The 24287-nt window shown below is 53.7% G+C and overlaps 3 protein-coding genes across 8 annotated transcripts; 2 read left to right on the top strand and 1 right to left on the bottom strand.

The window, feature by feature from the left end:
• The first annotated feature begins 1698 nt into the window (after window positions 1-1698).
• PSMD8 (proteasome 26S subunit, non-ATPase 8) lies at window positions 1699-8281 on the top strand. The gene is made up of 7 exons (XM_019751504.3): window positions 1699-2116; window positions 3128-3200; window positions 3320-3422; window positions 4856-5021; window positions 5969-6069; window positions 7223-7334; window positions 8055-8281. Exons 1-7 carry the CDS (start codon window positions 1754-1756, stop codon window positions 8190-8192), a joined length of 1056 nt encoding a protein of 351 aa, XP_019607063.3. The 5' UTR covers window positions 1699-1753; the 3' UTR covers window positions 8193-8281.
• A 157-nt stretch (window positions 8282-8438) lies between these two features.
• GGN (gametogenetin) lies at window positions 8439-12020 on the bottom strand. The gene is made up of 2 exons (XM_019751329.3): window positions 10070-12020; window positions 8439-9260 (listed from the first exon to the last, which is right to left on the bottom strand). Exons 1-2 carry the CDS (start codon window positions 11947-11949, stop codon window positions 9143-9145), a joined length of 1998 nt encoding a protein of 665 aa, XP_019606888.3. The 5' UTR covers window positions 11950-12020; the 3' UTR covers window positions 8439-9142.
• Window positions 11894-23325, top strand: SPRED3 (sprouty related EVH1 domain containing 3). 6 transcript variants are annotated; one of them, XM_019751509.3, is made up of 6 exons: window positions 11901-13785; window positions 15233-15413; window positions 16544-16712; window positions 16809-16891; window positions 18942-19088; window positions 19867-23325. In XM_019751509.3, the coding sequence occupies exons 2-6, from the start codon at window positions 15237-15239 to the stop codon at window positions 20536-20538; spliced, it is 1248 nt and encodes a 415-aa protein (XP_019607068.1). In that variant the 5' UTR covers window positions 11901-13785; window positions 15233-15236; the 3' UTR covers window positions 20539-23325. The 6 variants fall into 6 exon arrangements, with proteins under 6 accessions (XP_088656302.1, XP_019607068.1, XP_019607069.1 ...); XM_019751510.3 differs by having other exon boundaries at window positions 11901-13789; XM_074314392.2 differs by having other exon boundaries at window positions 11902-13785; window positions 15233-15320.
• Window positions 23326-24287: the final 962 nt, after the last annotated feature.

Here is a 24287-nt window from a genome sequence, read left to right as displayed (position 1 = left end):
ACCAAACAGAAATTCTGGAGCTGAAAAGTACAATAATTGAAGTGAAAAATCCTGATGGATCAATAGCAGATCAGACTAGGATGAAGACAAATTATTCAGTCTGAGGAGCAGAAAAAAAAAAAAAAAAAAAAAAAAAACACAAAGAAAAATGAACAGAGCCTGAGGAATCTGTGAGATACCATCAAGCATACCAACATAGACATCATAAGACTCCCAGAAGGAGGAGATAGAGAGAGAAAGGGGCATAAGAAATATTTGAAGAAATAATGGCCCCAAACTTCCCAAATATAATAAAAGGCATCAATCTATACATCCGAGAGATTCAATTAATTCCAAGGCGGATAAATTAGAAGAGTTCCATGCTGAGACATATTATAGTCAAATTGTCAAAACCCTAAGACAAAGGAGGGATTTCAAAAGTAGCAATAAAAAAGTGACTCATTATATATGAGGGAGCATCAAAAAGATTAATAGCTGATTTCTCATCAGAAACCATGGAGGCCAGAAGGTAGTGGGATAAAATATTTAGTCATGAAAGAGAAAAACTGTCAACCAAGGATTCTATATCCAGCAAAGGAATGAAGGAGAGGGATTGTATATCCAATCAACAATGAAGGAGAAGTTAAGACATTTCTAGATAAACAAAAGCCAAGTGGTTCATTATCAGTAGACTTACCCTACAAGAAATGCTAAAGGAAGTTCTTCAGGCTGAAATGAAAAGACACTAGATAGTAAATCTAGCTAAAGGTTTGGAAAGAAATCTTGTGACGTCTACTAAAATGAAAACTATTCATATCTTGACTCAGTACTCTTACTTCCTAGGACCTGTCCCTTAGGAATAAAACAACTATATTCAAGGAAATGCATTTAAGGATCTTTACTGCAGTATTACTAGCAGTGGCAAACAAAAAATAATCCAAATATCAACATGGGAACATTAAATGAATTTGGTATATTCATACTGTGGAATATTATGCAGCCAGGTTTTTTCAAGTGTCAGAAATACGTCCATTGATCTCCAGAGATGGCTTTCATATATTGCTAAAAAGCACGTTGCTTTTTAGAAAATGTATTGTAGTTTTTGTTTAAAAACTTTTCAAAAAGATAACTTATTTTAGATCAACAGTTATTCACTCACTCGACAAATAGTTATTGACTGTCAACCACGTGCTGGGAATACAGCCATAAAGAAAATTGAGAAGTATCCTTGCTCTCATGGAGTTGACATTCTAAATGATGGAGACAGAGAGTTGGGTTTGAGAAAAAGTGGAGTGTTCAATAGGCCAGTGTGAAATATGTGGAGGAATCAGGAGTAGGGGTAGGAGAAGTGGGAATCCTCCACATATATGAGGCATTTAAAGCCATAAGACTGGATGATTTTTGTAAAGTTTGTGCGTATTTGTCTAAACTTGGAGAAAATGTGGAAGGACGCACTGAGCTCTAGAGAGTTCAAGACTCAGCTGTTGTCTCTTGGAAGGTTACCCGGTCTCTCAAAGCCTATTTGTAAAATGGAAAGAATAACACAGCTGTCCAAATGGCTCCATCACTGCCACCTCTTGGCTTCGAGAAGTTGCTGCGAAGTTGGGATCTCCAAAGACAGAAACCTAGCATCCCGAAAGCCCAGGCTGAAGCCAGGGCAACCATATTGATTACGGGAAGTGGGGAAGAGTTGCGACCGCAGCCACTTTCAGTTAGTGCAGGAGGCGACTTCCGGTCACCATCTTGAGAGACAGCAGGCGGAGCTCCGGCTGACATGTTCAGTAAGGGGCGGGCTCCGAAGGCACCTCCCGGAGAGAGACTGAGCTCTAAGCGCGGCGGGCGGAGGCAAGCAGCCATAGCCACGCCCCCGGCTTTGGGCTCCACCTCCCGGCCGCACTTCCGCCGGGCGAGCGTCAGTAGGCGTCGCTGCAGTAAATTGGGCCGCGGGTTTGCCGCATCACGGAAGATGGCGGCGGCGGCTGTGAACGGGGCGGTGGGCTCTTCGAGCTCTGGGCCTTCGGCAGCCTCGGGCGCGGTTCTGCAGGCCGCGGCCGGCATGTACGAGCAACTCAAGGGCGAGTGGAACCGTAAATGCCCAAACCTTAGCAAGTGCGGGGAAGAGCTGGGCCGTCTCAAGGTAGGGGTGGGCGAGGGACACTACGGGGGTCTAGACCGAGCCAAGTCCCGGCCCGCGAAGGAGATCGCGGTGCCAAAGGGACCAAGGCGGGCTGGAGGATCCAATAGAGTGAAGGATTCGGAACAGCCAAAGTGCGGGCTTACAGGGGTTTAGAAGTGAGACAGGCCTGGGACGGACCAAATGTCGCTCCAGTGTGGGGGGTGATGGAAAGAGTGTTTCTGGAACAACTGAGCGAAAGGTCAGATTTTTGATTCTTGGAGGCCTAGCTGTCTGGAGTGGCAGGATGGGGGTGTGGGAGTTTTTTGATGGCGGGTTCTGGACGAGACCAAGTGGGGAATGAGGACTGGACAGGGTGATGAAAGAAGGAGGCTGAGATGATGGGGTGTGTGGTCAAGACCAGACCAAGTTAAGGTCTGAGAAATTTGGGCCTTAGGGTCGCATCTGTGGGCAGTGAGGGGCAGCCAAGTGTGAGGGCTGGACTAAACCTAAGGAAAAAAATCTCTCGGTAGAGGACCAGAATGGGGTTCAGGGTTCTTCAGACCAAGTGTTTGGCCCATAGTGGGCCAACCAAATACTGTGGGGTGGACCAAGTTGCTGAGGGGGGGGGTGTCAGATAAGAAATGATGTGTGGGCAGGACTATGGGGGGAGGTTAGCGCCCATCCCTTCCTGGTGTAGATTTGGGATGGGTGGGTAAGCTGGGCCCAAATCAGTAGAGAACGATCTGCCAAAAAGGTGCTAGTGTCCCATGATTCCATTGGGTCAGGCTCTGAGTGTGTCTCTTTTCCCAGTGGGGCTATTAATAATTATAATGAGGTAATCCTGGATGAGCACGTACAGTGTGCCCAGCCCCTGTTCTCAGTGCTTTGTGAGGACGGACTCCTTTAATACTCAAAACAACCAATGAGTCAGCGATGATGATGAGCTCCATTTTCTAGGTCAGAAAACCAAGGCCTAGGGATGGTAAATAATCATTACTTTTCCTTCCTTCCATCCTTCCATGTCCTCATCAGCTGGTTCTGTTGGAGCTCAACTTCCTGCCAACCACAGGGACCAAACTGACCAAACAGCAGCTCATTCTGGCCCGTGAGTGTCATTGGAGTTGGTGGGGGGTGGGCAGCGGGCTGGGGGTCATGGCAGGAAAGGTAGTGGTGGTCAGGAGAGGGACTCAGTCACCTCCTGAGAACCTGCCCTGTGACCCACAGGTGACATACTGGAGATTGGGGCCCAGTGGAGTATCCTACGCAAAGACATACCCTCCTTCGAGCGCTACATGGCTCAGCTCAAATGCTACTACTTCGATTACAGGTGAAGATGGGCCATGCCCCTGGTAGGGGTTGGGGGGTTATGTGGCAGCTCTTCGATCCCTGGTGCTCCAGCCACTTGAGTCATCTCCCTTTACCTGTGAACTCCTCCTTTGCCTAGCCCCATCCCCAGAGGCTGCAGGGTCAGGAGTTGCCCTGGAGGTTCTGAATCTGGGATTGTACCATCCAGTCTCTGTTGGTCTCCAATCTGTCTCTCCTCACCCCTCCGCCCCATCATTCCCACACTACATTTCTACTCGCCACTGCAGCCATCATCACCTTTCACCTGTTTTGCCCCAGCCTTGCCCCCTTGATCATCACCCTCATGACATCTAGTAGGATCTTTGTGACACTGAAATTTGACCATGTTAACCCCCTGCTTAGAACCTGTCATGGCTCTCCATAGCCGTCAGGTTCTAGGCCAAGCTCTTTCCTGTGGCCTCCAGTGCTGTATCAGCCCTGACCCCTCTGTCTATGCTATGCTTGCCCACAGCCCTAGCCTGTCTCTCCCACTGGATTGAACCCTCTAAAGGCAGAGGGGTCTTGGTCACTGCTGTGTTCCAGCACTGACTAGCATGGGGCCAGGCCCAGAGCAGGAACTCTTGGATATGTGTTGAATATAAAGCTGAATGAATGGTTTTATAATTCAATGGTGCCTCCATGGAATAATGGTTAAGTATTTGACATCAGAAGTCAGACAAACCTGAGTTTGAAACTAATTTTGCCACTTCCTGATTATGTGGTCTTGGGCAAATAATTTGACCTCCCTAAGCCTCAGTTTCCCTCTTAAAGTAAGGGTGATGATTCTTTTTTTAAAAAATTGTTTGTTTCGGTTACAGTTGACATGCAGTGTTATTTTGTATTAGTTTCAGGTGTAGAGCATAGTGGTTAGACATGTAATTTATGCAGTGATTCCCCCCGATTAGTCTAGTACCCACCTGGCACTATACATAGTCTCTGTGCTGTACTTTACATCCCCATGACTATTTTGTAACTACTAATCTGTACTTCTTAGTTCCTTCACCTTTTCAGAGTGATGATTATTAATATAATCATAGCTAACACAGTTTTTTTGGGGGTCAGGTACTGCTCTTATAACTTTATCTGGGTTAAATCATTTGCTTCATTTAACACTTATTCATTTAACCCACGTCTGTGATATGGCTACTGTGGTGATACCCATTTTACAGTTGGGGAAACTGAGGCTAGGTCACTTTACTGAAGTGCGGTCACTTGCTTGGGCTTATATGACCTGTGACTCCTTGCCTATTCCTTTACCTATGAACTCTGGGCATCAGTTTCATCTGAAAACCCAGGACTGACAACCTCTCCAAGGAGACAGCCCAGGACAGTCATCAGGGTCCCTGGAGCCTGGAGTGGGGGGCTCGGTAGGTACCTAAGCCTTCTTTATGTTGGTTCCCCCACCCTGGTCCACAGGGAGCAGCTCCCCGAGTCAGCATACATGCACCAGCTCTTGGGCCTCAACCTCCTCTTCCTGCTGTCCCAGAACCGGGTGGCTGAGTTCCATACAGAATTGGAGCGGCTACCTGCCAAGGACATCCAGACCAATGTATACATCAAGCATCCTGTGTCCCTTGAGCAAGTGAGACTGGGGAAGGGAAAGAGGGCCTGACTAAAGTGGGTGGTGCAGAGACAGACATTAGGGAGGGTTTCCTGGAGGAGTGGGAAGGGTTCAGTCATCTTTTAGCCCACAGACTCATTTGCTTATTTGTCTAACAAATGCCGAACCCCAGCTGTGTGTAGCATTGTGGTTGGTTTTCATGCTGTACAGTGAACAAAACATAAAATCCCTGATCTCATGGGTATGACATTCAGGTAAAGAAGCAAGACAAAAACAAAAAGATTAAGTAATGGTCTGCCAGCTGTTAAGTACTATGGAGAAAAATCAAGCAGGAAGGAGGGTGGAGAGTTCGGGTCGGGTGAATTTTTTATAAGGGTAGTCAGGGCATGCCTTGCTGAAAAGGGGAAATTTGAGGAAGACTTGAGAGGGATGAAGAACCCAACCACCTGGGCATCTGGGGAGTCAGTGATCCAGGAAGAGGGAGCAGCTAGACCCAGGGTCCCAAGGCAGAAACATGCCTGGTATAGCTGAGGGACAGCAAGGAGGACAGTGTTTCTAGAACAAGGTCAGCAGGTCAGGGAAGAGCCATAGTACCTAAGGTTAGGAATTAGTTCCTAGAGCTGAGGTCTCATGGGAGGATTTGGCTGTGGGGAGAGGCTGGCAGAGAGGGCAGTTAAGGAGGGCTTGGGGTGGCTTTAGCTCTGTCTCCCTCCTGTGATTGAAGAATAGATGAGATAATTACATATTATCCCAGGGCATGCTAGCTTGGGGAGAGAGAGTGTTTGTGTGTGTGTAATTAAACCAGGGAGGGTTTCCTTGGAAGAGCAGGTACACAGTCTGCATGGGGAATGGGTCTTCTAGCAGAGTGGGGATTATGGAGGCACTCGGAGTATGGTGAGGCCTCAGCAGGTAGGTGCCACTCAGCTGCTTCCTCATCCTCTCGTCTTCCCCACCCCTGACCGCTGTAGTACCTGATGGAGGGCAGCTACAACAAGGTGTTCCTGGCCAAAGGCAACATCCCTGCCGAGAGCTATACCTTCTTCATCGATATCCTGCTTGACACTATCAGGTGCGTAGGGGGGACCGAGGCCCTGTGGGGTTCTGAAAGAGCTTGGAATCCAGAGTCAGGTGGCCCTTAGTTGAATCCCATTCTGGCCAGTGTGGTCTGGAGGCTGGCAGTTCTCCTTTTCTATGAACTGGAACTGGTCATAAGATTGTAGAAAACAGCCCTCATCTCATTCTGGGCTGTCTGCGCATGTGCCTATACATGTCAGACCTGGAGCATGGACTTGGCACCCAGTGCTCAGCAGACAAGGACCTTGCTGCCTTTTTTAGAAGTGCTCCAGCCCAGGAACCTGACTGCACATCAGGTCACCCAGACTAGAGTCCTCAGTTTCCCCTTCTTTAGAATGGGGCCATCAAATCCTGCTAGCTCCTCAGGTTGCTCTGCATAGGTGACATCACGTGGGCAGGTCGACATGACATTTACAAGTCCCTTGAGGAGTAAAAGGTTGTCCAGGTGGTGCAGAGCACCAGCTTCAGATGGGTTTCCATTCCTCAGATAAAAAAGCCAAGCTGAGAGAGCTGGTGGGGGTGAGGAGGGTAGTTTTGTGGGTTTATTTTTAATTATCAAATATTTTGGCTCTCCAAAATGAACAGGAAGTAAAAAAAACGAGTGCGCACATACCTATCACTTGGCAGAGGTTTAAGAGATAAACCACCTTAGAAGCAGATGCACTTCCTGGTCGTTGTTTTCCCCAAGCGAACACATTCTGCCATTTCAGTCACGGATGCCTTGTTGGTTTTCTACTTCAGTGTCAATCATAATGCCTCTGAGCAGGGATGCAAGGAGCGCCCCCCCTCTGGATCAGATCTGGAAGTGGGGGAAACACCCTTGTGGGGAGGCTGTTATGTGAAGAGAGCCCCTTATGGGAATCCCAGGCTGGTTTTCAGACAGCCTGAAGTCCTCGTGGCTGGGAGTAGAATTCAGAGTTTGGACCTGGAAGACGGAGAGACCTGGAGTGGACCCTGTTGTGGCCCTGGCTTTGCAGCTCTGATAAAGCTTTTCCTTCTTTCTCTGAGCCTCTGTGGCTTAAATAGGGCAGATAACATATTCCAGCAGTCAGTGCGGAAGTGAAGGTCAGAGCTCACACATGTCAGGCCAGGGAGGACGCCCTGGAGCACTGTTTGTGCTCAGTAACGAGAACCTCATCTTCCCCCAGGGATGAGATTGCTGGGTGCATCGAGAAGGCCTATGAGAAAATCCTCTTCACTGAGGCCACCCGGATCCTCTTCTTCAATACACCCAAAAAGATGACGGACTACGCCAAAAAGGTGGCTGGGGTGCAGGGCAAGGGGTCGTGGGGCCACAGGGTACCCTTACTAACAGCTGTGAGGGTGGCCTAGAGGAACACTGGAGCAAGGCTGCCCAGGTTTAAATCCAGCTGTGTGACCTCAGGCAAGTTGCAGAACTTCTCTGAGCTTCAGTTTCCATCTGTAGAATGGAGCTAGAATTTAACATGTGGGATGAAGTTAGCATAGCAGCTGGCACCAGGTGGAGGTGGACACAAGTCTTGGCTGTTATCCTTATCAGAATTCCTTAGAGGTTGCAGCTTTTCCCCACAAGACTTAGCTTCATTTGGTCTGAGGTATTTGTGCAGGCGCAGTGCCCCTGGAGATGCTGGTGCATGGGGTGCGGTAACTCAGTCACTGAGGAGGGTCAAGACCAAGCTGGAAGAGGTGAAACTGAACTTGAGTGATGGTGATGGTTGATAGTTAGTGATTGTTTACTCTGGACCAAACACTCCGCTCAGCACTTTACAGGTATTGACTGAATCCTCACAGCAGACCTAGAGAAGCATATTAGGGTCCTGGTCTCAAACGTAGAGAAACTGAGGCACAGAGAGGTGAAGTTACTTGCCTAGAGTTGTGTGGGTAGAGTACAGTTGGTAAAGAAAGGCAGCCAGTGGTCCACATGGATAAGTGCTGGTTTTCTGGGGTGGGGAGGGAGCCTGTGTGACTACCCACCCATCTGTCATCCCTCCCTTTCTGCAGCGAGGGTGGGTCCTGGGCCTCAACAACTACTACAGCTTTGCAAGCCAGCAGCAGAAGCCAGAAGATACCACCATCCCCTCCACGGAGCTGGCCAAACAGGTCATCGAGTATGCCCGGCAGCTGGAGATGATCGTCTGAACCCAGCAGGCACTGGGGTGGGGCAGGGCTTGCATTATTAAAAGCAGTTGTAGTGCAGGGTTCCCTCCAATAAAGCTGGATGGACATTCTCTTTCCTAGGTGTTTGTCTCCCTGGGTGGAATGGTGGGGAGATAAGTCCCATCTCTGAAGAACTTGGAAGTTTGAGGGTCATTAGGGGTCAGACTCTGTCCAGTGGCCTTTGCTCAGGGTACGAAACACATGCCCCTGAGTAGAGGGACTGTTGCACCCAGCTGTGGACACAGGAGGGCCAGGCCAAGGCACCAGAGTTTTTTAGCAAAAAGGATGAAATGTCCCAATTTTAAAAAGTTAGCAATGAATTAAACCAGTTTTTTAAATGACGTGAAATGGAACCCATGTGCGGGCTACTAGTTTGAGACTTCTGTGGGATGAAAGACATGAGCCCTGGCGTGAACTTGCCCTGATTCCCACCTTTTCTGAGCCAGTGTTGTGACTTATGACCTCTCATACTTCCAGCCTATGTTTCTTGCCTTGAAATTCACAAGAAAGTGTTTCATTAAGGTAGAGTCCAAATCCAGCTAAGTCAATTGTGGGATTTTTCAATTCTTCCAGAGTCAGTTTCCCCAGCTGTAAAATGGGAATGATCACTCCTATTTTCCAAAGTGATTGTGCTGAACCTTTGAGCTTGGCACCAGATCAGCTCAGAAATGGGGCTGATGGTAATAAGGGGAATGAGACCATCTTACCCTTGGGCATATCAGTCTGGATGCTAGATGAATGGAACCTCCATTACTGCTGCTCTGGGTCCAGCCTCCTTACTGTTTCCAGGATGTGGTGCTTGCATGGAGACCTCTGCCCTGCCCCACCCCACCTCTTGAGTCCTTAGCAGATGACTTGACAGGCAGCTAAGCATCTGGATGTTTCTTTTATTGTCAAGGAGAGGAAGGCGGAGGCCATTGAACAGACTGCACTCAGTTGGAATGGGTGGCCTGCAAATCGTAGTGCTCTAGCCCGGCTACCAGGGAGCCGGCCAGCTTGATGGTGGCAACCCAGGACGGCTCACTCAGGTGGTTGGTGGGCGTGCTCAGCCTAGAGGGAAGGCAGAGTCAGCAGGGACTGGCTACGTGGCCAGGCCCTTACCACTTCTAGGCTTCACTTCCCCCATCTGTCTAAGGGGCCATGTCTGAATATCCCAAAGGCAGTCTAGGGCAGGGCTGTATTTACTTGAAATAGGAAAGGGGCCGCACCCCAGCTGAGCCCCAAGGGGTCCAGGGCAGAGGGTCTCCTAGTGATTCAGAGTCCTCAGGTGCTGGGGTCAGACAAACCCTGGTGACTGGTCCTGAGATTTAGTGTTTGGGGGGTGGGGGGGGCGGGTAACGATGATGCAGTGAACGTCTCCCTTGGATCTGAGGACTTGGGAGTAATCACTTGGGGTACAAGGACTGAGGCATTAGTGCCCTCTGGCGGTCACAACCTTAGGTCCCGAATCAGAATTACTAAAGGCTGGAGGGAGGGGAAAGTCTGAGGGGCTAGACCAGGGGCTTTGGAGGCTGCGTTTATATCCGTTTGGTTCCAGAAGTCAGTCATCTCCTCCCCTTCCATCCCTGAAGGGTTTGGGACATGGTCACTCTTGGTGCTCTCAAGCACAAGTGTCAAGGCCATGAAGATGGTCAGGCCAGCTGGGACCAGCTTCCCTCCCTGATGGCTCAAGACAGCCAGGGGTCAGCTTGGAGGTCTGGATACCAAGGGGCTGGGCCAAGGTGTACCCTCTCCTGTCAGTGGTCCTGAAAACTTGGCCCCTCGCTGGGTTTGAGATGCAGCCAAGGAAAAGGTCAAGGGTCAGCTGGGATCAGGACTCCAAAGGACTGAAAGACTGACTATTCAGGACCTTCCCTCACCAAGCAGACACGTTGCGTGGCAAGCGGCGATGGCGCGGCTGGTGGCGGCAGTAACACTTGCAGGGACAAGAGTTAAGCACCTGGAAGGGTGGCCAGTGGCGCGCGGCACCTGTATTGGCCGTCCCAGCCAGAATAGCCCCACCACCACCATTTCCTCCACCGCCACTGTCAGTCACGGTGGCGGCTGTCAGTTCGCGAGGACCATCTCCAGGCGCGCCATCCTCACGGGTCGTGCCCCGGGCAGAGCGGGGACCCTTGTTTCTACGCGTGCGGGCCTTGATGGGCGCGGGCGCAGGCGGCGATGGCACGGCCATGGTGGGAGCTGGAGTTGGGGATAGGGCTGGGGCCGGGGCTGGGGCCGGGGCCAGGGTCTGGTCCGCAGCTAAGGCGAAAGGCGGGGCGGGAGCCGGGGCGGGAGCCAGCGCGGACTCCAAATAGCCCCGGCCTGGGGTGGGCTGGAGAGCCGCAGGCAGCGGCGTTGGCTGGAGCACTGGTGGCTGCGGCGGTATGGGCGGCGGTGCGGGAGGCGGCGTGGGTGGTGGCGTCGGCGGCGGCGGCAACTCCTGTGGGCCGGGAGTCCCGGGGCGCACAGGCTCGCTATTGGTGGGCGCTGGAAAGATGAACATAGGCGGCGCCAGCAGGGCGTGTGCAGGCCTCCGGGGCCCGGGAATTGGGTGCATCTGCACTGACGGAGGCGGCGGGGAGCCCCATGGCCCTGAGAACGCAGCCGCGCGCCGTCGGGGCGACCCGATGCCTCTGCTAGATCCGTTGAAGCGGAAGTGGCGTTCAGGACCATCAGGAGGACTCACCCAGTCAAATTTGGGCTTTGATCCTGGGAAGGTGGTGTAGGGTGACGGCGGAAGGGCCCGGGCGTGGGATGCAGGCACCGATGGGGGTCTAGCACGCCCCTCGCCGTCTCCATTACCGCCCTCTGCTTCCTGGGTCCCCCGAGGGACCTCTCCTAGGGGACAAGCAGCCCCAGGAGCCAGAGGCCCCTGCTTCAGGGCTTCAGCGTAAGAGATGGCGCCCGAGGCGGAGAAGAATCCCCCGCCTCCGCCGCCCCGAAGTGAGGCTTTGGAGGCTAAGGAATTCGACGCTGCCGCAGGAGGTAAAGGGGGACCCGACTTGAAGGTGACTTTACACAGTAGACTCAGGCCGGGCTCCGAGGCGGCAGGGCGGGCCATTTCGCCCTCTCCCGATTGGGGCGGCGCCCCTCCGCGGGCCTCGTCTGCCGTCTGGCCCTCGCTGCCGCGCCCGAGCTGGCTTTCTGTGGGGGTTGCAGCAGATGTGACCAGAGCAGAACTGATTTTGCGGTCCAGGGGCTGCCGGTAGGAAGGTGGCGGTGGTGGCGTCTTCCGCGGCTCCAAGGGTGGCGGAGTCAGGGATAGGGCCCTCGGGACAGAGTCGGGATCCTCTTCGGTTAGTTGCCGGGGCGGTGGAGGCAGTGGACGGAGGCTCGGAAGGTCGCCCTGGCCGCGATGGCTTGCCTCCAGCAGATCGCAGATTCGGGGCACCGGAGTGCCCGTGGGTTTTCGCCACTTAGACGGCTCGGGCCACAGGGGCTCCACGGGGGGCGGGGGTGGTGTGGAGACCGCGGCCACAGCCACCTCCTCTGAAGGGGGCGTCACTGGCGAGGGCAATTCTAAGGTCAGGGGCAGGGCCGAGGGTGAGGCCTGAGGCTCCGGGGGTACCAGGAGACCCGGGGGCGTGGAGCTGCCGGGGAACCATACATCCAGCCCGTGAGCCAAGCGCATGGCAGGGGAGGAGGGGGTCACCTCGGGCTCCGCCATGGATGTTCGGCGGGAGTCGGAGGAGAGGTCCGAGGCCTGCTCTTTACGGGAGCTCCCGCCCGCGGATGACTCCGACTGCACGTTCCCCATTTCTGGCGGAGGTCGGGGTCTATGGTCAGAAAAACTTCCACCAGTCAGTCTGCCAGGAGCACTTGGAGGAGGCTGGCTGTACTTGGTCCTACCGGTCCACACCGGCCCCGCCTCGGTCCTCCAAGATCTACTCAGGCACTAGTTTCTAGCCGCATTCGCGTTCCCTGACTCTAGACGCTCACGCTTTCTTCCCTATAGCTCCATACAAGGTGCTATTCAAGCACAGGCTCCATCCTCTTAGTGTACTAAGTGTACTAAGGTTCGGTCCCTATCCCCCGGCGGGTCCCTACATTTTGGCCATGTCCCTTGTCTCTAGGGTCCAAGACACAGGTCTTGCCTGCTTTCCTGTCACTCAATCCACATCACTCATGATGGTTGTGCTCAGTAGCCTATAAGGCCTACAAGGAGTTCACCCTTCTCTCTCGGTACTCTAACCCCGCCCCTGCTCTCTGGTCCCGCCCCCGATTGTCAGGGAATCGGGTCACATCAACAGCTCCCCAGGTCTGGCCCCACCTTCGCCTAACAAACTCCACGTATTCTTGTCAGTTTAACCCCTCGGTCCTCACCTCTAACCCTCCCACCCCTCTCTCTCTGTCGATCATTTGGGTCCCGCCTTCTCGCCGGGCAGCCGCAGATCCTTAGACCTCACTACTATTCCCACTCCGGGCCTAGGGGCAGGCCCCACCCCTTTCCCCAAGCTCCGCCCTTAGCTCCTCCTTAGCTCAGAGGTCCCACTCACCTACTCCTCCCGCCAACCAAAGTTCAGACCGCGGCCCCCTGGGCCCAGGGTAGTGCGGGAAAACGGCCGTAGCACAAAATAACCGAAAAGAACGAGGGTGCGGGTGAAGGCAAGTGGGCAAGGCAGCGAGGGCGGACCCCGAGATCTAGGCTCCGCCCCCTAGCGCGAGGCCCCGCCCTCCATGAGAAAGCTTGAGCCCGGCCCCTTACAAACCTGAAGCTACCTTTTAAATACTTCGATGTCTTCTTTCCCGACCCTAGGCTTCGGAGTTCTAGGCCCTACCCACTTAAGAACGTTCTCCCTAGCTCCTCCCCTTTACAGTGCCCCGCCCCTTTCTTTGCCCCCTCTCCCTAAGCCCCGCCCATTAGGAACACTGCTACGTAGCTCCTCCCTTTTGGATCTCTCATAGCCCCGCCCCTAAGGCAATTTACTTCTAAACTCCGCCCTTTTAGGACCCTGCATAACATCTCTTCCCAAGACTCTCTCCTTCCTCGAGCCCGCCCTGAAGGCCTATCCACCGTGGACCCGCCCCCTCCATGACGCACTCGGTTGTCCGCGCCTTTGGCGTCCTTACCCTCTCCTTTCCTGGGCCCTCCGACCCCGCCCCCTTGCGAAAGCTCCCTTCTCTCCCCACCCCTTTTTGAACCCTGCCAGGCACTCGGCCCCTCCCATTTAGAACCCAAAGCGTAGACCCTAGTCTTTTTAGAACTCTGGGACCAGGCCATGTCCTGAACCCCTTCCCCACAGCTTCAGAGACCAATGGCGCGGATGGGTGGGAAAGTAGAGAATCCTCTCTGGATCCTGAGAAAATGGGGGTTGGGGGGCTGTTCACTGTAGCGAGGGCCGGGCTCTAGGACCCAGCGGGCAAGTATGCCTGCCTCGCGCTTACCCCTCCCCCAAGCCGCCCCCTCCCCCCCACCCTTCTTCCAGTCTCCCACTCCCTCCCCCCTCGCCCCGGCTCCTGGTGCCCGTTTCTAGCGCCGCCGGAGCCTGCGAGGGAGCCGGAGAGAACAGGAGGAGGAGGAGGAGGAGGAGGAGGAGGAGGAGGAGGAGGAGGCCACGTCGCCACCGCTCGGAGCCCGGCTGGAGCCTCCCAGGCAGGTGCCGAGGGGGGCGAGGGGGCGGGGGATGACAGACCTCCTGTCCTGTTGTGGGGGTGGCTGCACCTTCTGCCTACCTGGGCGCCCCCCAGATCCCGACTGGAAGGACAAGGGGGTGGGGGCCCCTATACTGCGCGGCAGCCATTTGGGGTACCAGTCTCCATTTGGGGGTCTGGACTTCCTCTGAGGACGCTCCATTCATAAATTTCCGTACTGGACCCCCACCATTGAGGAACTGTGGGGGGACCACTCCCCCCCGGGAAACGTGTGGGAAGCGTAGGGCACCCAGAAATTCCGGCGTCCCATCCCAGCCAGGCCCTGGGGGGGACCCCTGCCCTGTTTCTCTGCTTCACCTGTTGTCGGGGGAGGCGGGCGGACAAAGGAAGCAGCGTCACGTGACTGCTCATTCACAAAATCCCATCCCATTGAGAAAAGGGGGCTGGGGGCGCTGCTGCCGCCCCTTCCCCTACTGATGGGAGGGGGAAACCCAGCGTTCCGCAGGTGGGGGAAGGGGCTAGAGCTCGTTTCATGGGTCCCTACGTCTGGGACGCCAGGGTCCCAGCGCTAGGTGGTAGTGAGGGGCGGCTGGATGCTGATACCGATTACTGGGCGGAGGGCTACGTCTCCTGAGCTGGGGGGCGGGGTAAAATGGTTCTGAAGGATGCTGGGGCGGGGAGGAGGAGGAGGAGGGATCAATCCCCCTACCCCCACCCCGCCAGTCTCTTCCCTATGCCTTCCTTAGGCTGGGGCTTGAGGAAGCAGGCTTGATTTTTTGTGAATGAAATGCTCTCTCGATGTGTCTTGGTCGCCGGTTTCTGGCTTTCTATACCTCCATCTCCCTTTCGGTCTCTCTCTTGCCATTTCTGGTTCTCTCCCTGCTCCCTGACCATCTCCCGTTGCTGGGTGACTCAGTGAGCTTTGCATCCGGTCTCATTCATAAATCCGGGAAGGAGTGGGGGGAAGAGAGCCTGGGTTTCTCGCCCAGCCAGTGGCCTGGCGGCAGGGTGCGGAGGCAGTGTAGGGGGACTGGAGCTGAGTTGATGGGCTCTAAGAAAACACAGGCACCCCGCTGTGAGGGGGTACTATGGGTGGGGCAGTGAGTATGAGAAGGGAAGAGAAGGAGATGGGTTGATAGGGGATGAGCAGGAGGGGGAAGGGAAGTGGAAAACGAAGCTGTGGGATGCGGATGGGAAAGATGGGGAGAAGGAGAAAAAGTGGGTACAGAGAGAAGGGTAGATTTGGAGCAGGTAGGCATGGGAGAAAAAAGATGGCATGAGGAAGAAAGAAACCATGCTGGAAGAAGGTGGGTATGGGGGAAAAGGTGAAGGATGCAGTGGACCCGGATGTGAGAGACGAAGAGGGGCGATGAGGGCTGGAGGAACATCGAATGGGAGAGCAGGATTGGAGCTCACTGACTGTGTTGTCCCTGTCCCCCCACCTTCAGGTACATGGTTCGGGTCCGAGCTGTGGTGATGGCCCGAGATGACTCCAGTGGGGGCTGGCTGCCTGTGGGGGGCGGGGGCCTCAGCCAGGTGAGCGTATGTCGGGTCCGAGGGGCCAGGCCGGAGGGGGGGACCCGCCAGGGGCACTACGTCATCCACGGGGAGCGCCTCCGGGACCAGAAAGTGAGCCACCGTGGGACATGGGAGTAGGGTGGGGGGCCTGGGGAAATAGGGGAAATGGGGCTGGGAGTGCAGAGGTGAGGTCAGATCATCTCGGAATCTGGGAATCAAACCGGGATGTGGGATGGAGATTGGAGGTGAATATCTGTCCTATGGATAAGAATTGGGAGTTTCGGGAACATTTGGGGTGTTAAACAGGTCCTGTCCACTGCTGGGCTACCACAGCAGCCTCCTCACTGCTCCCTCCCCCACCTCAGTGTTCCACAGGGGCTCTGCTAACACCTGACTCACATCATATCCCTCCTCCGCTCAGAACCCTCCTGTGGCTCCATCTTGCTCAGAAATCCTCAACATGAGGCCCTACACCACTGGCCCCTGTCTGCCCTAAGTATATGGAGTCATTTGGCGGGGACCATCTGGAAATGTCAAATAGGGTTTATAATCCTATGTGTGGGTTCGGCAGGAATATTTTGGGCTGTCTAGCATGATTTGGAAGGACAGTGTTGCAGTTTCAGCTGGGGGTATAGTAGAAAGGTTCAGATGGTTTGCAGAAGCCCTGGTGAAGGGTTGCATTTCAGAGCAGGGGTCGGAAGGAACGAAGCAGGGGCATTTGAAATGGTGTGAGGGAATAACTATAGTGATGTTGGACAAGGATATGAGGGAACATCTAGGGTGTTGACCAGCATGTGAAGGGAAATTTGTGGGAGTTTGATAAGAATTTTTGGGATTGCATTTTAGGAGATTATTAAGGCATTAGAAGGGGATTAACAGTAATATTTTAAGGTATTCAATAAAGTTTGGGGAGTACTACTGAGTCAGAGGGAGGAATATTGGGTTGTCAGAAGGGGGCTAACTAATTTTTTGGGGCATTCAGTAAGATTTGGGGTTCCTATTGGGATATAAGAGGGCATATTGGAAAATGTAGGGATCAAGGGGGAGTATTGGTGTATCTGTGTTATGCTCAGTAAAATTGGGGAGTGGTATTGCAGTGCTGATCAGGGTTCAGGGGTACACCTAGGATTGAGAAATGAGGTTTGTGGGATGCTTGGGTATGCGGAGAGGCTGGGGGTGGAGGAGAAGTCCCAGGTGTGGCTGGAGGGGAGTGTCTGACCTGGCTTCTTCCTGCCCCTCAGACCACTTTAGAGTGTACCCTGAAGCCAGGCTTGGTTTACAACAAGGTGAACCCCATCTTCCATCACTGGAGCCTGGGTGACTGCAAGTTTGGGCTGACGTTTCAGAGTCCTGCAGAGGCTGATGAGTTCCAGAAGAGTCTGCTGGCTGCTCTGGCAGCACTGGGTCGAGGTGAGAGGTGCAGGTGGTGGGCACTGGGGGCTGGGGTGAAGGGGTGGGGGAAGCTGGGGCCCAGGGAGCTCACTCTCTGTCTCTCTCCCTGCCCAGGCTCGCTCACCCCCTCTTCCTCCTCCTCTTCCTCCTCCTCCTCCCCTTCCCAGGACACTGCAGAGACCCCCTGCCCTCTGACGGTGAGTCTCCAGGACCAGCTCTGCGGGGAGGGCAGGGGTTTATTTCTATTCCACAAACATTCTTGAGCACCTACTGTGTATCAGGCACCATGCTACATGCTGGGGACAGAAATATGGGCCCAAACTTTCAGTGTCGATTTATTCTGAGTTATTCTAGTTTCTGTTCTCTGTTGATAGAACACATTTGCACATTCATTCAAGGGTATTTATTGAGCACCTTCAATAAGTAGTGTTTTAGGCACTGGGGATATATCAACAAAACAGTCCCTTTCCTCATGGAGCTTCTCTTCCAGAGTGCAAACGCAGGAAATTTTAAAAAGATAAACTATAAAACTGAATAAATACGAAAAGCAAATGGATGAACAAATTAATGACAAGTCCAGCCTTTGAGTTACGCAGGGTACAAACTGTAATCATCCTCGGCTCCTCTTTTTTTATGCCCCTCATCTAATCTGTCAGTAAATATTGGCTCCACTTTCAAAATGATCAGACTCTGCCTCCAGCCTGGTACTGCCCAACCTCATCTTCCAACCGGACCATCTCACTAGCTTCTCATCGTCAACTGCGCCCCTCCTATCCCTACTGTCTGTTCCCCACACACAGCCAGAGAGACCCTATTGACATCTAAGTCAGATCATGGCCATCCTCCACTCAGAACCCTGCCAGGGCTCCAGCTCACTCAGGGTAAAGGGCAAATCCTTACAGTAGCACCTAAGATCTCACATCATCTGGCTCCATTTTATTCTCCTTCTTGCTCACTCTGCTCCAGCCACACTGGCCTCCTCACTGTTACTCCAAAAGGGCAGGCACATTCCTGTCTCAGGGCCTTTGCACTGGCTGGTTCTTCTGTCTTAGAACACTCTTCCCTAAATTTCCACATGGCTCATTCCCTTATATCCCTCAGGGCTTTACATACATGTCACCTTTTCAGTGAGGCTCTCCCTGAGGATCTTATTTAAAATTGCAATCTCCCAATGCTCTTTATCCTGTTCTAATTTTTTCCCAGCTTTTAAGATATTTATCTTATTTTGTTTCCCAATAGACAATTTTCTTAACTATTAGTTTATTGTCATTCTCCCGTGCTATCATGTCAGCTCCAGGAGGGCAAGGATCTTTTGTTGCTTTCTTGCTGCATCTCCAAGGCTTAAAACAGGGCCTGGTGTACAGTAAGTGTTCAGTAAAGATGTGTTGAATAAATTTATTGAATCAATAAATGCACAGAATGTCCGATGCGAATGGCACTTGCTGGGAATAGGGGGAGTTTCCTGAAAACACGGAGGAACAAAACTGGTTCCTTGGGCAGACAAAGGGGAGTCTCCCAGGGTAATGGGAGATGCAGGTGGGTCTATAAAAGTCACATAGAGTTCTCGATTATTGAGTGCTTACTCAGGAAAGATGCGGTGCATTCTATGCTCCATTTTACATCCTCACAACGGCCTCGGTGAGCCTGGCATGTTGTGGGTGCTCAATGAATGGGTATTGAAGATAGTAAATGAATGAGGTAGGATTGATTTCCAGATTACAGAAAGGAAACCAAGGGTCTGGGAAGTGATGTTTCAGCTTGTAAAGGACAGAACTTGGTCTGGATGGGAAGGAACACATTCCAGGGGGGTGGAACTGCCCCAATAAAGGTGTGGTGGTGGGAATAAGGCAAGAAGGCAGCTGACTGGCCAAGGGAGAGGGCTTCTGAGAAGGATGAAGGATGATTTGATGTTCTGAAGGTTGGTGAGCTGAGCAGATAAGAAGAGGGGGTCAAATAATAACCATTTCCAGCTCTTCCTGAACTTCAGGCAAGTGTTATGCCCTTTACTGTGGATCCTACCCACAGCTTTATGAATAGACACTATTATGATCCTCATTTTACAGTGGAGGAAACTGAGGCTCAAAGAGATGAGCTCACTTGCAGGAGGTCACAAGCAGTCAGTGGCAGAGCCAGGCCTTGAACCCAGGCCTGTTTCACTGCAGAGCCCTCGGTCGCAATGGGAGGGGGTCTATGTGAGGGCATCGGCTGTGCCGGGGGTCCGGCTCTGAGGTCGCCAATCTCCCCCAGTCCCACGTGGACAGCGACTCCTCCTCCAGTCACAGCCGCCAGGAGACGCCTCCCACCACCTCGGCGGCAGCCCCCATCATCACGGTGGAGTCAGCTTCTGGCTTCGGGCCGGCCACGCCCCCCCAGCGCCGCCGCTCCTCCACTCAGGTGCGCCCTCCAACCCCCGGCGGAAATCTGGGTCTCCACATGGGGCGAGGTGCTGGGGTCCCGACGTGGGCAGGAGCTGAGGCTGCAGAGGGGTGAGAAACCACAAACAGATCCTAAGGGATGGCTGACCCGAGTTAATGGGGTGAGGGTGTTGGAGCTTGGAGGCCTAGGTTCCTTAAAGGGGAAGTTGGGGGAGGGCTTCCCGTGTCTCCTGCGCTCTTGATGATTTTGGAAAGTTCTGAATTCCTGAGGGGTTTGGGGGATGATTTGGACAGTGACTTCTCCCAGTATATTAGGGGGGTGCTGGTAAGAAAGGAAGGCGTTCTTCAGACTGCTTAATTCATGAGGTGGGGGTGCTCAGCATCCAAGATGGTTAAAGGGACCTGGGACCTGACTTGTAGTTCTCAAGGAGATGGCTGGGGTCCAGAACACCTGGATCTGAGCATAGAGGGGGCTGGGACTCCTGGATATTGAGAGAGGATAGGACCGGGAGCCTGGACTACTGGGTCCTAAAGGTGTGGGCTTGGTGCCTGGATTCTTCTGTCTGTCCCTAGATTTCCTCTGTTCCTGGGACAGGAATGGGCTGGGGACTTGGAAATGTTTGTGCCTGACTCAGGCACTTAGGATCCCAGGACAGGATGCTCAATGAATGAAGCCTGTGTCCGGGTCTTGGGATTCTCCGGGGCATCGGAGACTGGGATGGATTGAGATTGCAGCGGGATCTGTGTGGGGGACCACAGACCCCGCTAACCGGTTCTCCTCTCCCTTCGTCCTGCAGAACTACCCTCCGCTCCTACCGTTCACGGGAATTCCGGAGCCCTCAGAGCCCCTGGCCGGGCCCGGGGGCCCGGGTTGGGGCGGCCGCGGCTATGAGGATTACCGGCGCGCCGGGCCGCCCGCGCCCCTTGCCCTGTCCACCTGCGTCGTGCGCTTCGCCAAGACTGGCACGTTGAGGGGCGCAGCTCTGAGGCCCCCCGCCGCCCTACCGGCCCCTCTCACAGAGGCTGTGCCCCCAGCGCCTCCGGCTCGCCCACCCCCGGGCCCAGGCCCCGCCACGGCCCCGGCGCCCGCCAAGGCCTCCCCGGAGGCGGAGGAGGCAGCGCGCTGCGTACACTGCCGCACGCTCTTCCGCCGCCGAGCAGACGGGCGAGGTGGCCGCTGCGCGGAGGCCCCGGACCCAGGTCGCTTGCTGGTGCGCCGTCTCAGCTGCCTGTGGTGCGCCGAGAGCTTACTCTACCACTGCCTGTCAGACGCCGAGGGCGACTTCTCGGACCCGTGCGCCTGCGAGCCGGGCCACCCACGCCCCGCTGCGCGCTGGGCTGCGCTGGCTGCGCTCTCTCTAGCTGTGCCCTGCCTCTGCTGCTATGCGCCCCTGCGTGCCTGCCACTGGGTGGCGGCACGATGCGGCTGCGCTGGCTGCGGGGGTCGCCACGAGGAGGCAGCGCGGTGAGAATGGCCTAGTGGGTCCGGTCCCTGGACCAAGGACCCAAAACTGAGGATCCCGGACCCCGGACTCCATACAGACCCCCAAACCCAAACCTAGGCACACCCACAACTTGGAGCTCGAGTTTGGTTTGAGACCACAGACCTGGAACCTGGACCCAAACCTAGGATTGAAAGACCTCAGACCCAGCTTCAATGGGATCTGTCCAAGAGGTCCCAGGCACCTGAATCTGGCGTCCCCATCCCTTCTCCCCGACCTCTGGCCTAGACTGGAGATTCAAGGCATCCCAGGCTCCACACCTCAGGCAGGCCTGGGAGCCCATGGATCCCTGACAGAGGCAGGGCCCTGAACCCTCAGATTAACAGCCCCAGAATTAGTTAGGAGTTACCAATACCTGACGCTGCCTGTATACAGTTACTCCCAGATCTTGAGACCACAGGACCCAGAATCACCCTCAAATGGTCCCTAAATGCTCACCTAAAACCTGGGTCACCCATATCAGATATTCTTGTAGCCCCAGGACCCCTGAAACACCGAGCCCTCTTAAGACGCCATGAGTCCTTGCATATGCTCAGATGTTCTCTGACCAAAATGACTTGGGAGACCCATCTCAGAGCACTGCTCCTGTCCCACCAAGATCCAGATATCAGACTCCAAGATGCTTCAGAGCCAGGGATCAAAGGCCTCTATAGACCCACCAACCCCAAGCCAGTGTTCCCAGGAGCTTTGTGTCTCTTATGTAGGACTCTGAGGTGCCTAGTACCCCGATAGAGGACTAAAGGCCACTAACACCTCAGGGCCCAAGACACTGGTCCCAAGTCTTCAGCCCTCATGGACTTGGATTTCAAGCCCCAGAATGTCCTGGAATCTTTGGCTGCTTTGTACCCACAGATCCCCAATCTTCTAAAGGCTGGGAGCCCAGCTCCCAGGAGATGGGATGTTCATGACAATGCACCTCTGACTCCTTGTCCCCCAGCCTGAGTGACACCCAACGTGCTTTAGGAGCACTGGATCCAAGACCCCAAGGTGCCACTGACCTTCCAAATTCAGGGCTCAACATTGGGATTGTCCCTGACCCCAAGATCTTGGTCCCTTCCTGTCAGAGACAGATCTGAGGTGCTTCAGGACCCTAGCACCTCCAGATCTGATTTCTCTGGGCTGGAACCACTCTAGCCTGATACTCCCTGAGACCTGCTGCCCCTTGAGTCCTGCTATCCATAAGCCCCTGAAACCCCAAAGTCCCAGACTGGAATTCTAGTCCCAAGGGCCCCAGTCCAAGCCCCCAGCATCCCACAGAACAACCCCTTTACCCTAAGGGGAAAAACCCTACCATTCTGAGCTCATGTTCTGGATTCCAGGACCAATGAGAGCTCCCCAACTCCCATCTCTAGGACTCAGCATCACCACAGATGATTTTGCAGGCTGTTCACCAAGCAAAGGCCAAGGTGGTGAGTGGGGCTAGAATTCACACCTCATTCTGCTGGCCACACCGTGCCCTCAGAGGAAGGTGTGCTTTTTCTCTGAGTTACACAAAGGCAACTTTTGGGCTAGTTATGGCTCTGCTGCTCTCTCTCTCTCTCTCTCTCTCTCTCTCTCTCTCTCTCTCTCTCTCTCTCTCTCTCCACTACTCCACCCTCTACCCCCAGCCTTGTGGACTCTCCCCCAAGCCCAACCTTGAGCCCTAGCTCTTGTCCAAGCTTTTTATGTTCTAGTCGAAGCTTTTTATGTTCTGCCTTCCATTAACCCCTCCTCCATCTCAGAGTTGGGGATTGTTTCAGAAAGTTTGAAAGCTTGTTTCATGGCCCTCACACCCCTTTGGGGGCTGCTACAGTTTCTTTCCCCTTAGTGGACTGGAACTTCCAGAGTACCTCAAATATGATGGCCTGAATGGGGGGGTGGTCAAGGTCTTGGAGCAAGACAATCTCAGTGTTGTATGGGCTTGGGATCTGCATCTGGTCCCAAGCATCTGAAAATGTGCACTTACCTTTCTTCATTACCCAGACTTGATTGGCCTTGTGGGAGTTCAAGGGATAAGTCAAGGGGGCCAGAGGGATAGAGCCTTCTGTCACTCCTTTAAATTATTAACTATTACATCCGGAACCTGTGAGATTCAGCTCTCCCAAACCAGATACTGGAATGGGTGAGAGAAAAGGGGGGTGTCCCTCCCATCCCCACTCTACCCAGCTCTCATCACTGTCAGACCCACCAGAGCTGAGGGTGGAGGGCCTGGGGGCTGGGGATGCCTGGATCCCCATGCCCCTCTCTGTGCCTCGGTCTCCTCCCTTCCGTGGTGGGCGGGGGGGAAGCTCCATTCTTAACCTACCTCGTTTTGGGGAGGGGTGGGACAGGGGACCAGAGTGCTGTAAGGTGCTGTGGGATTTGCAGAAGAAGCAGTGGGGGCCGGGGGAAAGTTCCCCCGGCCCCCACCTCCCAGCACCACCTCCTCCCAGGTCTCCCAGTCCTGCTCCCTGCTGTTACCCACCTCTGATCCATGAATTCTCTTCATCACCCCCAAATCGGGTGCATGGAGGGCTGACCCTGGGAGCCAGGAAGACCTCAGACCCTGGAGCCCCCAGGCCCAATTTCCCAGCTGCTTGCCCCTCCGATTGGATGCTTGGCCCCCCCAGACGTTTATCTTCCTGATCTTGATTCCAAGCCAGTCTGTGATCTCAATATTGTTATTGTCAGTGCAGGCTGAAGTGGTGGGGGAGGATGGGGGCCAAAGACCCAGCCTTGTCATCGGGGGAGGAGGCATGAGGTATCTGCTCCAAGAAACATTATGACAAAGTCTCAGCCTGTGTTCTTTATTTGCATTGATGTGCCCTATCCACTCACCTTCCTGAACTACTAAAGAGTCTCCCACCCAATTCTTTCTTCATATCCTTTAGTCCTAAGCATACCCTCTAGCTGAATTTTATACATTTAGTTACTCAAGTACATTTATTGAACACCCATTATATGCCAAAGCCGTTCTAGACTTGGGATAAAGCAGTGAACAGACAAAAATCATTTCTGACAAGGAGTTTATGAACTTTATAGTGAGAGAGACAAATGATATGTTAGAAACTATATGTACTACAGGGAAAAAGCGGAGATGGGGGATGAAGTCAATTTTAGCCAAGGTGGTCAGCTAGGCCTCACTGAAGAGCATTTGAAAAGTCCTGAGAAAGGTGAGGGAGTCCTGTGGATGTATATGGGAAGAGCATTGCAGGTAAAAGGAACAGTCAGTGTAAGGCCCGAGGGAAGAGTATGTCTGGTGAATCTGAGGGACATCAAGGGAGTGTTGAGGGAGGGAAGCAAGGAGGAAGGTACTTAGGAGATGAGGGCAGAGGTAACAGATCTGTGGGGACTTGCAAGCCATTATGTGGACTTTAGTGTTCACTCTGAAGGAGATGAAGCTACAGGAAGTCTCTAAGCATGGGAGGGATGTGTGACCTGACAGGTGTTCACAGGTTCCCTCTGGCTGTGGTGGAGAACAGACATGGGGTGGGTGAGAGCAGAGGAGGTGGGGAGAAGTGGGCAGATGCTGGCTCTGTTTTGAAGGTAGAGTTCACAGATTCAGATATGGGGTTCCGTACAGAGAAGTTAAGGTTATGACTCAAAGGTGTTTTTTTTTACATGACTTTATTGGGGAACAGTGTGTACTTCCAGGCCTTTTTTCCAAGTCAAGTTGTCCTTTCAATCTTAGTTATGGACGGTGCCGTTCAGCTTCAAGTTGTTGTCCTTTCAGTCCTAGTTGTGGAGGGCGCAGCTCA

Source organism: Rhinolophus sinicus, chromosome 8 (assembly GCF_057876585.1).
Source record: "Rhinolophus sinicus isolate RSI-liver-muscle chromosome 8, RSI-T2T, whole genome shotgun sequence".
Classification (NCBI taxonomy): Eukaryota; Metazoa; Chordata; class Mammalia; order Chiroptera; family Rhinolophidae; genus Rhinolophus; species Rhinolophus sinicus.
Note: the sequence above shows the minus strand (reverse complement) of the source record. Positions and strands in the feature narration are given on the sequence as shown.

Coding starts and splice junctions, on each gene's coding strand:
- PSMD8 (XM_019751504.3), top strand. CDS start 1,754: ATGTTCAGTAAGGGGCGGGCTCCGAAGGCACCTCCCGGAGAGAGACTG. Junction 2,117..3,127: donor AAGAGCTGGGCCGTCTCAAG/GTAGGGGTGGGC, acceptor TGTCCTCATCAG/CTGGTTCTGTTGGAGCTCAA. Junction 3,201..3,319: donor ACAGCAGCTCATTCTGGCCC/GTGAGTGTCATT, acceptor TGTGACCCACAG/GTGACATACTGGAGATTGGG.
- GGN (XM_019751329.3), bottom strand. CDS start 11,949: ATGGGGAACGTGCAGTCGGAGTCATCCGCGGGCGGGAGCTCCCGTAAA. Junction 9,261..10,069: donor CCACGCAACGTGTCTGCTTG/GTGAGGGAAGGT, acceptor CCTTCCCTCTAG/GCTGAGCACGCCCACCAACC.
- SPRED3 (XM_019751509.3), top strand. CDS start 15,237: ATGGTTCGGGTCCGAGCTGTGGTGATGGCCCGAGATGACTCCAGTGGG. Junction 16,713..16,808: donor TCTGGCAGCACTGGGTCGAG/GTGAGAGGTGCA, acceptor CTCCCTGCCCAG/GCTCGCTCACCCCCTCTTCC. Junction 19,089..19,866: donor GCCGCCGCTCCTCCACTCAG/GTGCGCCCTCCA, acceptor TTCGTCCTGCAG/AACTACCCTCCGCTCCTACC.